The following is a 13,274-nucleotide window of genomic DNA, read 5'->3' as shown; positions in this document are numbered from 1 at the left end:
TGTGAATGATTACTGAAGTATAGTAAATTGCATAACAAGTGGCAGATAGACATGCCGGTTTATGTAAAGAGCATAATGAAATGAATACAATCAGTGAGTGGGAGGACTGAAATGGAAAGATTTTACAATACTAATAGAGAGTAGAAACACAGCCATGTAATGGTTGCAAAGGGAAACCAAATCCTTGGAAGTATGAAAGGGGGTATTTGGACATGGCGTAATTTAAGTTTTTTATGTGCAATTGTATGAATCACTAGTCATTTAATCTGTGTGAGTGTTTATAAATAAGTGTATGTAGTAATACTAGAGAAGTAGGCAAGCTCATTATAGGGGAAAGTTATAAATGGGTTCCAAAATGTAGGGTTACTTATAGTACCTTTTTATATGTATAGATATTTCCTAGGTCAGTACAAAGATTGTCTAACACAGTGGCTCTCAAGCCTTACGTTTTCCAGAAATGATGGGGTTTACTTTTGAGGTGGCAGCTTTTGTAAGGCTCTGATTCCTGGCGGATTGGATATGTGAATTTTAAATTGGCACTTGCAGTCAGTGTAAAACCTAGTGTGTTTTTAACACGTACTGCAAGTGCCGTCTTAAATTTACATCTCCAACACGCTGGGAAGCCGCAGCTTACAGACACTGCCACTTTGCAAATAAGGTGTCCTTGATGGAGGATTGGTCTGTGGGATAATTATGGAGTTTACAAAATGGATTGACTCACCAGTGCATGATTAAAGAAATATATAAAACTTGACTTGTTGGTGGAGTTGAGAAACTCAGGTCTAACATCTTTCATGTAAAGAAATATAGAGAGAACAAGGCATTATTTTATTTTAAATGCATAATCTTCCTCCTACCCTTCCTTTTTCTTTCCCACATTATAGAGTGGTTAGGCTGCAGAATTGGTTTTGCTTTCCTTTGGATCCATGTACTTTCAATGATTTTACATTAAACCTGTGTGGAGGGGGATATTTTGGAGGCCGCTGCAATATGGTCACACAGTGGTAGATTTATTAAGCCTGGTAAAGTGAAAGTGGCTGGAGAATACTCAACAGCCAATCTGCTGCTAACTGTCAGGTTACAGGCTGGGTTTGAACAGTGACACTTAGGGGAGGTGGCTGGCTGGTGCGTTATCACTGGCCACTTGATCACTTCACCAGGCTTTGTAAATCTGCCCCACAGTGTAAAGGCCCCCATAAACTAGTACAATTTTGTCCAATTTCGTCGGATCAGGCCTTGAAATCAGCAAAAATTGCACGTTTTTGACATCCCAACTGATCCAATGCGTGGCATCCTGCACTCAGGAGATTGACTCTGCTGTACATAGGATATATCGGATGTGCAGCTATCAGGTGCTATCACAGGGTTTTTTTTTTTTTAGTAGCTGAGATGTATGGCATCTGATTTCCCATGCACTCCCCCGGCGAGTGCCAAACTAGATGTAAGGACTCCTGGGGGTTCAAAGGGAATCAGGGCCGAGTTTATACCTCAGACAGTCAGACTAGTGTATGGGGGGGCTTTGCTTTATGTTCTGAAAATTTACATTTTGGTCAGTTACACCTACAGCTAATCGCTTGCTAAAATCCTTGTGGCACAGGTAATGAAATGGTCTTTCGATCTCACTGAAAATTGTGAAATGCTACACAGACACCACGGATTCTGTAGGATCTATTTTTTTTTTTTTTTTTACTGTGTATTTTAGAAAATAATTAAAGCTTTAAGATTTGTCATCCCTGATTAGTGGTAGGGCTATTTTGTTGTTTGTGTGTGTAATCTATGGGCCCTTTATAGGACTAATTTCTAATTTCACAACTAAAATTGTGGTGTTTGGCTGCATGTATGATGGCTGAATGCAGTACAGAATGCTAGGGGACAATTGAGCAGGGTGATTTCAAAACGTCACCATCTGTTGGGCACAACTGGTTTGGCACTTCCATCTTTTAATATTAAAAAAACAACAAAGTGTATGTATGTATATATATTCTCTACATCTTTCCCACATACAGAAACACAGAGGCAATCACAAGGTAGCAGACAAGCTTTCAAAGCTTTTGCTTTGAGCGGACTAAAGCTGGCCATACATCTACAGATGGCTGCCTCTGTGTCATCATTGACTCCTCCCTCTCTGTCTTCCGCTTTCACCTCCGCAACATCTCGCGCATCAGACCATTCCTCTCCACTGACGCGACCAAAATTCTCATTCACTCTCTTGTCATCTCCCGCCTTGACTGCTGCAACATCTTTCTCTCTGGGCTACCTCTCGCCCCTCTCCAATCCATTATTAACGCTGCTGCTAGGCTCATCTTCCACTCCCGCCGCTCTACCTCCGCCTCCCCCCTCTGTCTATCTCTTCACTGGCTCCCCATTCCTTTCCGGGTTCTCTTTAAACTCCTCACCACCACCTACAAGGCTCTCTCCTCCTCCACCTCTCCTTACCTCCCTTCACTGATCTCTATCCACACTCCCTCCCATCCTCTTCGCTCCGCCGACTGACCTTTCACCTAATCACCTCCTCCCACTCCCGTGTCCAAGACTTCTCGCGCTGCCCCCCTGCACTGGAACAACCTCCCGCCACCCATCAGGCTTTCTGATTCCCTTACCTCCTTCAAGCGCTCCCTCAAAACCCACTTCTTCCGATTAGCCTATCCCTCCTCCTAACCTCTTTTGCTCCTCCTATCCTGCCTACCCTACCCCTCCATCCGTTCCTACTTATCCTATTGTTTTTCGTTCGTCCACCCACCTCCTTTTAGTCTGTCAACTCTTAGGAGTAGGGCCCTCCTTCCTCACATACTCACCCTACCTCTTTACCTCACCAGTGCTCCTGCCCGGTTCTTCCCTTCCTCTACTTCATCTTCAGTCTCCTTGAAAATTTCCACACCTTCTTCAGAACTGATGCTGATTTTAGTTCTACCAGCTATACCCATATTTATGCTGTATTTTATAAACTCACCCTGTACGTAATTAGTTTTTTGTCTGCTTTGTGGCGGCTTATAAATAAACGTACTACTACTACAGATCGATTGTCAGATTGGGCTGGTTGGAACAAAATCCTGGTAATAGATGAGAGCAAATGACAGTTGACCATTTGCTTTGAATTGCTGGAAAACTGCCAAAAACTCATTCAGATATTAACAGGTTTTTGTTCCAATCTGAATGACAGTTTTTGGCAGTTTTCCAGCAATAAAAAGCAAACTTTCATTTGCTCTCATCCATTTCCAGGATTTTGTTCCAACCAGCCCAATCTGGCAATCGATCTGTAGATGTATGGCCACCTTTTAGCTAGTATCAAGTGAAGAAAGCGGCACTCTAGTGACTTGCTTCAGCTTTGACGTATGCTTCCAATTTTGACTGACCTGTTTCGGGCTGTCAGCCCAATTTCAGGGAGTAACATGTAATGTACATTGCATGTTTTTCCCTGACGTCCAGCTGACAGCCCGAAACATATGTTGGTCAATAAACTTGGAAGCATACTTCAAAGCTGAAGCAGTCTCAAGAGTGCCGCTTTCTTCACTTGCTGTACATCTCAACGTTGAGTGTACGAGGACACCAGAGAAAGCACTTGTGCAAGATTACAGAAATCCAGAAAACCTGACCGGAGGATTGGCATTAAAAACTCACTGTTCCAGATTATTCTATTTGTGCAAAGGGTTTTTTAATTAATGGGACTGAGCTAAAAGTTTACAGTTATGTAGCTTCACATAAGCTTTTTTTTTTTTTTTTTTTTTTTTTTTGGTGTGTGTGTGCCAATTAATTTCATTGGGTAAAGTATTTCTGCATAAATGTTTTCTTGTTTTTAAATTAAAAAAAAAAGTGTATTTATTTATAAAATATAAAAATATGAAGGATTATAGTTTATAAATCAGTTGGTTTACCTAGTTACCCAGATATTTATGTATATATTTTGGAATTTGTGTAACTTATTCCTCTCTATTTATTTTCTTATAGAGAATATGCATCTGGAGATCAAGGTCGCTCTGAATTTTATTATTTCATACCTATACAATAAGCTTCCAAGGAGAAGAGCAGACCTGTTTGGAGAAGAGTTAGAGAGGCTCTTGAAAAGCAAATATGAAGGTCATTGGTACCCAGAAAAACCACTGAAGGGCTCTGGCTATCGTTGTGTTCACATTGGAGAAACTGTTGATCCGGTGGTAGAACAGGCAGCTCGAAGGAGTGGGCTTAACATAGAAGATGTAAGAGCAAATGTACCTGAAGAGCTTAGTGTGTGGATTGATCCATTTGAAGTCTCTTACCAAATTGGAGAGAAAGGAACTGTAAAAGTATTGTACCTCGAAGATGTTGAGAGCAGCACCGAGCTGGACAAGGAGATAAAAAGTAGTTTTAATCCTGAGGCACAAGCATTCATCCCAATCACGACTCAAGAGACCTCCCTGTCTAACTCCCCATCTCCATCCTTTGGGCAGTCTCCAAGTCCCACTTTCATCCCTCGTGCCACTCAACCCATTACCTTCACTACTGCCACATTTGCAGCCACCAAGTTTGGCTCAACCAAGATGAAGAAAGGTGGACAGCGTATGGCAAGATCACCCACAAATAATTTGGTGAAGCACAAGGGTCTCTCTCTGTCCATGCATTCACTGAACTTCAGCCCTGCCCAGGGAGCTCCATCCCAGCTTTCTCCAAATGCCAAGGAGTTCGTCTTCAGTGGACCACCAGGGCTCTTTTTTGATGGGGATAGCCAGAACCTTCCAAGCCCTGGCCAATTTGGCTCTCCCTTCAACACTGGGAGCAGCCTATTCAATGATAAATCCCCTTTTGTTGATGGATTAAACTTCAGCCTTCCCTATCCAAGCCAACCTTTCCAACCCGTGGTCCTGGCTAATTGAGGTTATTGAAGAATTTCTTCCTCTCATGAAATTTTTTTTTTTATTTTTTTGTTAAGACCCAGAATAAAGAAAATCAAACATTTTTTATTTAATGCAAGTGAGAATATTACTGGGAGATAAAGTACTTTGGTTGCATTGCTACTGAATACTTGTGAAGTTCTTACCTTTTTTACAAAATGAATATATATATATGTGAAATTCAGATCTGGAGGTTCTTTGTTCTTCTTTTTTTTTTTTTTTTTCACGGGATGCATTGGAATATCTTCCCTTTTTTATTTTGGGGCTTTCTCGTCCCCCAAGATGTGCCCAAAGGAGGAATGGAAAATGTTCTAGGCTTCTTTTAGTCTGAATGGGCATATCCGAAGAGCAGTGGCCGGAATGCCATACTAACAAAGTAATTGGTACATTTAGCAACTTGGTACAATCTTACATCCTTCACAACATCCTCTGCCAGCCTGGAAGAACAACTTGCCTGACACTTTAATTTAAAAAAAAATATATATATATATATTTTTTGTATGTTTCCTTTCTGTTGCTGAAAATCTTTATTGTCATTGTGTATTCATACAACCTGCTCCCTTTACTCTTGAAGTACTTTTCCTAGAGCATTGTCTGTTTGGGATGTTGTCTTTTAGGATATATATTTATATAACTATTTTTTTTTTTATTTTACGGTTGCCTTGCCTCCCTATCTTTCCTTAACATGCTGGTGCATCCTAATATTTTTTTTTTCCCTTAATGCAGGACTCCCCCATACAAGTTTAAATACAGATATATTTTCTTCTGTTAGTCCTGTATATACTGCACTGCCTTCACTCTATATGCAGACGGTGATTAGTTTATGGCAATGTTGTGCTTTTACACCACAAACCTCAGAATTCCCTGCCACCAGAGCACTTTTTTTCTTCCACAGAATTAAGAGGCAACATCTTCTTTACCTCTGTTCTAGTTCACGGCCTGAGATAGTTAAAATGTTTTTAACTGGAGCTGTCACTAAAAATTGTGTTATTCACATAAAATGAATCCCCACTCCCACTTTCTCTACACAGAAGGCTGGTTCTTTCTGTGAGATCCCCCCCCCCCCCCCCAACTTTGAAATGTTGCTGTATGGGGGGGGGGGGGGGGGGAGGGAGGGAGGGAGAGAGAGACGAGAGAGAGATCTGGAATATTGGGTACATTTTAATTACAACTTTGCTTAAGTTGTAGCCATACCTTCTCTCTGATTTATGGAGGTGGTACTATGGAGCAGAGGAGAAAAAATCTATATATTTTTTATTTTTCTTGTGCTATAATGTACTAGATTTTACGACAGTTGATCTATTAAACTGGCAACATAAGGCCAATATTTCTTTCTCCGGATCACTAAAAGGCGTTCTAAAACTGGGAACTCCACTTGCCAGCACTTCTAAGGTGGGATTTATAGCAGAACTTTATCTGCTATGCAGTATTAAAATCACCTGAGCCCCTTACACTTTCCTTTTTTATACAGGGATCTCCTGTGTTCATGACTACATTGTGGTGTTTTGTTTTTCTTCTATTATTTCTGACCTCTTCAGAACACATATTTTGGTATATATGAAACATACACCTCCTATTGCAGGGCCAAAGAAATGGCATTGGGTAAAGAAAAAGATAATATATTAACAAATTTTTATATTATATCTATATTTTTAAAGCAGTTTATAAATCCATTTTTTATTTATTTTATTTTTTTACTCTTGGGCTTTTTTTTTTTTGGAACAAGCTTTGCAAGAATAAGTAATGATAGATTATATTCAAAATAACTAAATTATATAGCCCAGCATCTGTAATTTATAAAGGTGTGCTTGATCCAAACAGTGAGGGTAACTGACCAGATTAATACAAGACTAACCACAAATGTCCATGTTGATTTCGGAAATAAAGAGCTTGAGTTTTAGAAGCCTGAGGGTCCTTCCTTTTCCAATATGGCCATCAATTAAAACTCCTTTTGATCAATGACCACTAAAACATTGGTTATTAGGCAACAGAGTAGGTTTTAGAGAAGTTCTGGGTGGTGGTCTTTCGGAACCTAAATTTGGAGTGTGGTTTTTGGAACGTAAATTAGGTTCTAAATCACCAGCATGGTCATTGACCATATATTGGATATCTCTGGCAGTTATTTATGACTCCTAAGTTCATATGTAATATAAAAATAAAATCTGTCCCACAAAGATCTAGGGGCGTATATGATGGCCTGCAAGCTGCATGCGTTGCAGATATTCCAGGAAAATCTACCTGTAGTTTAAAGCGGCAATCCTCTAAAAAGCAAGAACTGGATTTATGCCATCTTAAATAAGTGGCACACTTGCCAGATTTTCATCGGGATGTAAGTCTCGAAAGTTAATACATTAGCACACTGGTGTTGTGAGCCATGTTTTATCCCATGAATCATTAAAAATGGCAATTTGCAAGATTTCCAAACTTTAACCAGTCCTTTCTCTAGCTTTGATTTAAGTAAACCATTATGTTAGGTGGCTGATCTCACCCAGGGTATTATAGCATAAGGTCCACTTGCATGGAATCTTCTGCAATAACAATTGTGGGGCACATACAGCCCCTTCCAGCCTATTTTATTTATTTTCGACCAAAAAGTTGTGGTGATAAAGCCTTTAGAAAAGCAATGAGGGGGAGAGAAAATACCCTGGTGTGGTCACAGGCCAATAGATCCCTACTTGCGCAAAACTTACAAGCCTGTTACGGAGTGTTGCATGCCCAGCACTTAATGTAGCTTTTGGGAATAAAGTAAACTAAAAGGAATCTTTTATATATTAGATTCTGAAGTAACTTTGCATGTGAGGAAAAAACAAACTCTAATTAAAGGATTTTTTTTTTTTTTTCAGATGCCCACCTTAGTAATCACAAAATAGTGGAGAGATTTTAGTCTTAAACTCTCTAGACCATAAAAGTAACGGGAAAACCTAGTCACCTTTTTCAGATGCCCACCTTAGTAATCACAAAATAGTGGAGAGATTTTGGTCTTAAACTCTCTAGACCATAAAAGTAACGGGAAAACCTAGTTTCCTTTTTAGGGGAAAGGAGTGGGTGGCTTTTTTTTGTGTAGGATGGGGGTTTGGTAGTAAACGTACTATGCTCCCACTCATAATCTTTTTTTTTTTTTCTTGGGGGGGGGGGTACCGACCGTCATTATTTGCATATTCCATCCCCTCCCGACACCATTGTAAACTTACTTGAGGCAGATTTTTAAATACATAAGGGTTGATTGTTTTCCCTCACAGCTACCACTAGGGGGCACAAAACTGACCAATGCAATTGTTTCTCTTGTTTAGAAGACCATAAGCCAAGTAATGTGGGTGGTTTGGGAGCACTAACTAGGGCTTTAGGCAGTATTAGCAGTTATTCAATTATAAGCCCTGTCTATTTGGGCTTGATCACAGAGCTTAAAAAATCAAAACAAAAAGAAAACCTTAATTGCAACTCCTGATCTCCCATTACTTTAGACAGGATCAGGTGTGCAAACAATTGAATTGCCCCCACAGTGTTTTAAATAAGTGGTTGGTTTACACTTAAGACATGCTGCCAAAATGGACTGCAATCTGGTTCTTATTGGATTCTCACTTTGCAGAGGTAACATGTAAGTATAATGAAAGCGGAGACATTGACATTTTAAATATTGAGGTCTATATTTGATAAATTTGGTTTCCATTCTAGCAAATATGACCAGTATCCTTTTTCAGCTCCGCACTCAAAAGGAGTTTGTTAATTTAATACATAATCTATATTTCCTTATATTGCACAGATAATGGTGTGAGGATTTGCTTTCTTTGTTCTATTAAAGCAGCCCATACACGCTGCTATGAGGGCGTGCTTTCCGTGCTGTACTAGCACGGATCACATTGCATTGCATGTGCATCTGTTGTGCATGCAATGCGATGCAATTTGATGAAACCTAAGTACAAAAAGTATGTGCTTGCACATACTTTTTGTACTTAGGTTTCATCGCATTGCATTGCATGCACAACGGATGCACATGCAATGCAATGTGATCCGTGCTAGTACAGCATGGAAAGCATGCCCTCATAGCAGCGTGTATGGGCTGCTTCAAAGCTGCATACACTTAAGTTCTTTGCTGCAGGGAGTGTGGCTTTATATGTATTACCTTTTTTTTCTTTTTACATTTTAAGAATTTTGTTTTTTTTAAACATTCCCATGTTCAGTTCTGTAATATCCGAACTTTATAAGGTAAAAACCACAACCCATAATGACCCAATTCTATCTCAAACTGATGAAAAATGTCACTTGTGAGCTAAGGCAAACCACAATAGCAGGACTTCTGCGTATTGTAATAAAATTGCAGTTTTTAGTGTATATGACCCTATGTATATACTAAAGTATCATGTATTTGTAAGGATACGCTAAAATGTAAACAGGTTTGCGAAAAAAATTTCTTACTGTATGGTTAAGTCCAATACTATAAGTGAATCGCATGCCATTACTTTTTCTGTGGTTAGGCCATCTTAGAGGCATTAATTCAGATTACACCTCTGTTATGTGATTTTATTGAGGTGGACTACACATTAGTCCTGAAGGTTTATCCTAAACCTCTTTTCATTAGCGGAAGGGCTCTTCAGCTACTGAATAGAAATAATGTTAATCTCGCAAATGTAATTTTAAGTGTATACTACTTCACAAGTCTGGAACTACTACATTTTCAGGTTGCTACACTGCATTTCTCCAATAGCTAGATATATATATATATATTCTATATTTTTTTTTTTTTTTTTAACAAGGAAAAAAAAACACTAGTCCCTATGTGTTTTTGGTTTTTATTTGCATTTATATAAAAAAAAATATAAAAATATTGAAAGTTTGCTACATTTGTAAAATGTGAGAGGAATATATTCTAAATATATATTTCTAATGTACATTAAGCTACACTTCTGTTCAGGTTTTTTTTTTTTTTTTCTTAAGGAAAAATTTGAAGAAAAAAAAAACCCCACAAGGAATCAAAATATTTTTTCAAAAAACTATATATATAAAAAAAAAAAGTTAAAAAAAAATCCGAAAACTGCCTCTTAAAGCGGATACAGTGTCTAATGTTGTACAGAATTGCGAATTAAAGATATAATCTTTATATTAAAATATTGACTTGTAAATGTTACACAATAACAGGTTTTGTTTTACCTTTATGTATAACGCAAGTCGATGGGTGGGGAGGGGAAAATTTTTAGTTTATTTACTGAAAAACAAAATGATAAAATAACTTTTTTTTGTGTAATTTCTTTTGGAACATTGTGCAATATTTGATGGCCTAATGGAGTGTTAAGTTTCAGATGTACAGTTTATATTGTTCCAAAGTTTTTTAAGTTTGTATTAAAAGCATGATATTAAGAGTCTTGTGATTTTTTTTTTTTTTTTGTTGCTTTTATTTTTACTTGGGTTTGTTAACCCAGGACATAGCTTCACCTATGTCTAACTTAAGATGCATACACACAGAATGATGCCGGAAGCGATCCAACATCGTTCAGGAGTGTATCAAATCGTTCATCATGCGTACACACTGAACGATCTGAAACACTTCGTCAAAGATTAGTCTATGATCTCCCTGCATACATGGAAGTACATAAATAATCAGCGGGTAAGTGCATCATTTACGATGCACGGAACGATTGGTAGTTCCCATCGTTCGGGAACACCCACATTGTCCTTCAAATTGCTCCATGTGTACGCACCTTTTATGGTTGTGGGGTGTTTTTGTTTTTATTTATATATATATATATATACCGGTTTGTAGAGCAGCACTCCCATACAAACATCCAACAAGTGGCGGGTGCCAGCCAATGTAATCCCCCAGGGGATACTCCAACACAGAATCCTTGCGGCGGCACACCAGGAAATAAATCAACGGAGGCTGATGTAACTGCAACGTTTCGATGTTTTAATAGTTCACATCGTCTTCAGGCAATAATAAACATACAAATAAAACAGATTACCTTATATCCCCACCGGAGAACACGTGCCGCCAGCTGCCGGAGCCCACGCCGGAAGGAGGACGCATCCAGGATGACGTCACTCCCTTCACACACGGGTTACCATAGCAACCGGACGCACATGAATTTTAAAACCATTTAAAAACATGATCAGAATTCGCTGAATGTAAACAATCATATATGCATAAGCAGATCAGTTATAATAATGCATTAATAAAGCACAGAAAGAACTTGCATGATTCCACAGACAATTAAATATATATCATAACATAATAGCAGCACCCACTATTTAAAGGAACGCATGCAGACCCAGCTGTTCATTAAGCCCATAAGGGGACAAAGTCTTTAATCGAAAGATCCACCTAGATTCGCACTGCAACAACCTAATAGACCGGTCACCACCCCGGACATCTGCCGGCACATGATCAATGATCATGTACCTCAGCATGGCCAGGCTATGACCGGCCTCCAGGAAGTGCCGTGCTACCGGCTGATCACTGGAGCCAGAAGAGAGGGCCAAACGGATGGCATATCGATGGGCTGCCATGCGAACACGCAGTGTGCAGTCGGTTTTGCCGACATAACTTAACCCACACGGGCAATTTATCATATAAACGATATATGGAGTAGTGCATGTGACACGATGTCGGATAAAATAACGTTTACCACTGTACGGGTGGCAGAAGCTAGTACCAGCCACCAACGACCGACATGTGGTGCAATTTAAGCAACGGAAACATCCCTTGTTAATAACAAGGAACTTAGAAGTAGTATCATCCGTGACCGGGCGACGGGAAATATCAGCCTTCATCACCCAATCACGGATGTTACGCCCCCTAGTATAGCAGGACATAATACGAGTGGTATTAATGCCCACATCTGAATCTGCCTGTACAATGGGCCATAACCTCTTGCTGATTTTATTAATATCATTGCTGGCTGTGCTGTAATGATTGACCCAAGGTAGGCGTTTGGTGCCGGGGTTAGAGATTTTTTTACTCAAAAGTTGCTGCCTGGGAATGGACATAACCCGTTCCTTGGCACTAAGCAACAAATTACGGTCATATCCCCTATCACCAAATCGTCCAACCATGGAGTCAATCTGAGCAGCAGCCTCAGCATCAGTGTTGCAGATCCTGCGAGCCCGCAGGAACTGCGAATAAGGCAGTCCATTCTTTAAAGGTAAGGGGTGAAAACTGGCTGCGTGAAGGATGGTATTCCTATCCGTGCTCTTCTGAAACAGGGTAGTCTCAAATGAGCCATTGCGAAGTGACACCGCCACATCCAAGTAATTGACAGATATATATATATATTATTCTTCATCATCTTTACACTACAGGATAAATCTCTGTAGCCTTCACATTAGTATTACTACAGTATCTTAGGGGTACACACCTACATATTGATCTGTCTGGTGGGAACAAAAATCTGTTGCAATGACCATCAGCATATGCTCTCAAATGTTGCAAAACAATTGCTTGGATAAATGTGTTCTACCACATTGATTTAACCACTAGTGTTATACCACATTGATTTAACCAATTTGTCTCACTAATCCAGTGGTTCTCAAACTCTGTCCCCCACAAAGATCACATTTTCCAGGTCACCCGGCAGGTGCACAGGTGTACTCATTATTTACTGACACATTTGAAAAGAGCCACAGGTGGAGCAAATTACTTCACTTGCAAATCTGTGAGAAGGAGCTGCAAAACATGCACTGTGTGCATGTCATTGTCTGTTTTTCAGTGTTTAGGATCAAAATTTTGATTGTCATTTGCCCCAATACATTTCCAGCTTTTTGTTTCCGCCAGATTGGACAGTTAAATCTGTGTGGTGCGGTGATGATGGGGGGGCGGAGTCGTTCCTCCTCTCTGCTGCCGGCACCATTTTAGGACACAAGTCTGCGAGTGGCTCCCTCCTGATTAAGGATAGGCCCTGGGGTTTCCAGCTTCCTACTCTTTACAATATTGCACCCCCTGACACTACAGTACTTTGAGTTGTTGCAGAGTTTTTTTTGGGCTGTGCACGAACACCAATTGGGGTTGATTTGGCTGTAGCTCCTCTCTCCATGTGCCCACTCTGGCCCCTGTTTATATTGTGGGCGTTGCTTTGGTGTGCAGTCTGTGACATGTGATGTGTACACTATGGCAGAAAAGGCTGCTTTAAAGCTTTATGGCTGCAAAAATTGTAAGGACCAGTACACACAGCACAGAGGGAAACCCCCTTTATATGCAAAGTGTTATGAGATTCAGGTCCCGTTGTGGTTCACCAGCAACCTCCTGCACCCCTAGTCCAAGCTGAGGTGGGGGACCCCTTGGAGAGTGTCCTGGTGGATTTGGCTGTGGAGCTGGCAGGGACAGAGCCACTACAAGTGCAGGTTTCAAACTTGTCTGCTGCTGAACCAGCATGGGCTCATTCTCTTATCCAGTCTGTTAATGATTTGGCTCAGTCAGTTACT

General features: G+C 40.0%; 1 protein-coding gene across 1 annotated transcript in view; it reads left to right on the top strand.

Moving 5' to 3' along the window:
- TOB2 (transducer of ERBB2, 2) overlaps window positions 1-10,219 on the top strand; it is a 35,851-nt gene extending 25,632 nt beyond the window's left edge. The window contains exon 2 of the mRNA XM_083156546.1: window positions 3,946-10,219. Coding sequence (XP_083012672.1) covers window positions 3,951-4,847 — 897 coding nt within the window. The 5' untranslated portion in view covers window positions 3,946-3,950 and the 3' untranslated portion in view covers window positions 4,848-10,219. The remainder of the gene's footprint in view (window positions 1-3,945) is intronic.
- The last annotated feature ends 3,055 nt before the right edge of the window (window positions 10,220-13,274 follow it).

The sequence above is a fragment of the Crinia signifera genome, chromosome 8, assembly GCF_055691185.1.
Source record: "Crinia signifera chromosome 8, ASM5569118v1, whole genome shotgun sequence".
In the NCBI taxonomy this organism is placed as follows: domain Eukaryota; kingdom Metazoa; phylum Chordata; class Amphibia; order Anura; family Myobatrachidae; genus Crinia; species Crinia signifera.
The sequence above is the reverse complement of the archived record's forward strand: the minus strand, read 5'-3'. Positions and strand labels throughout refer to the sequence as shown.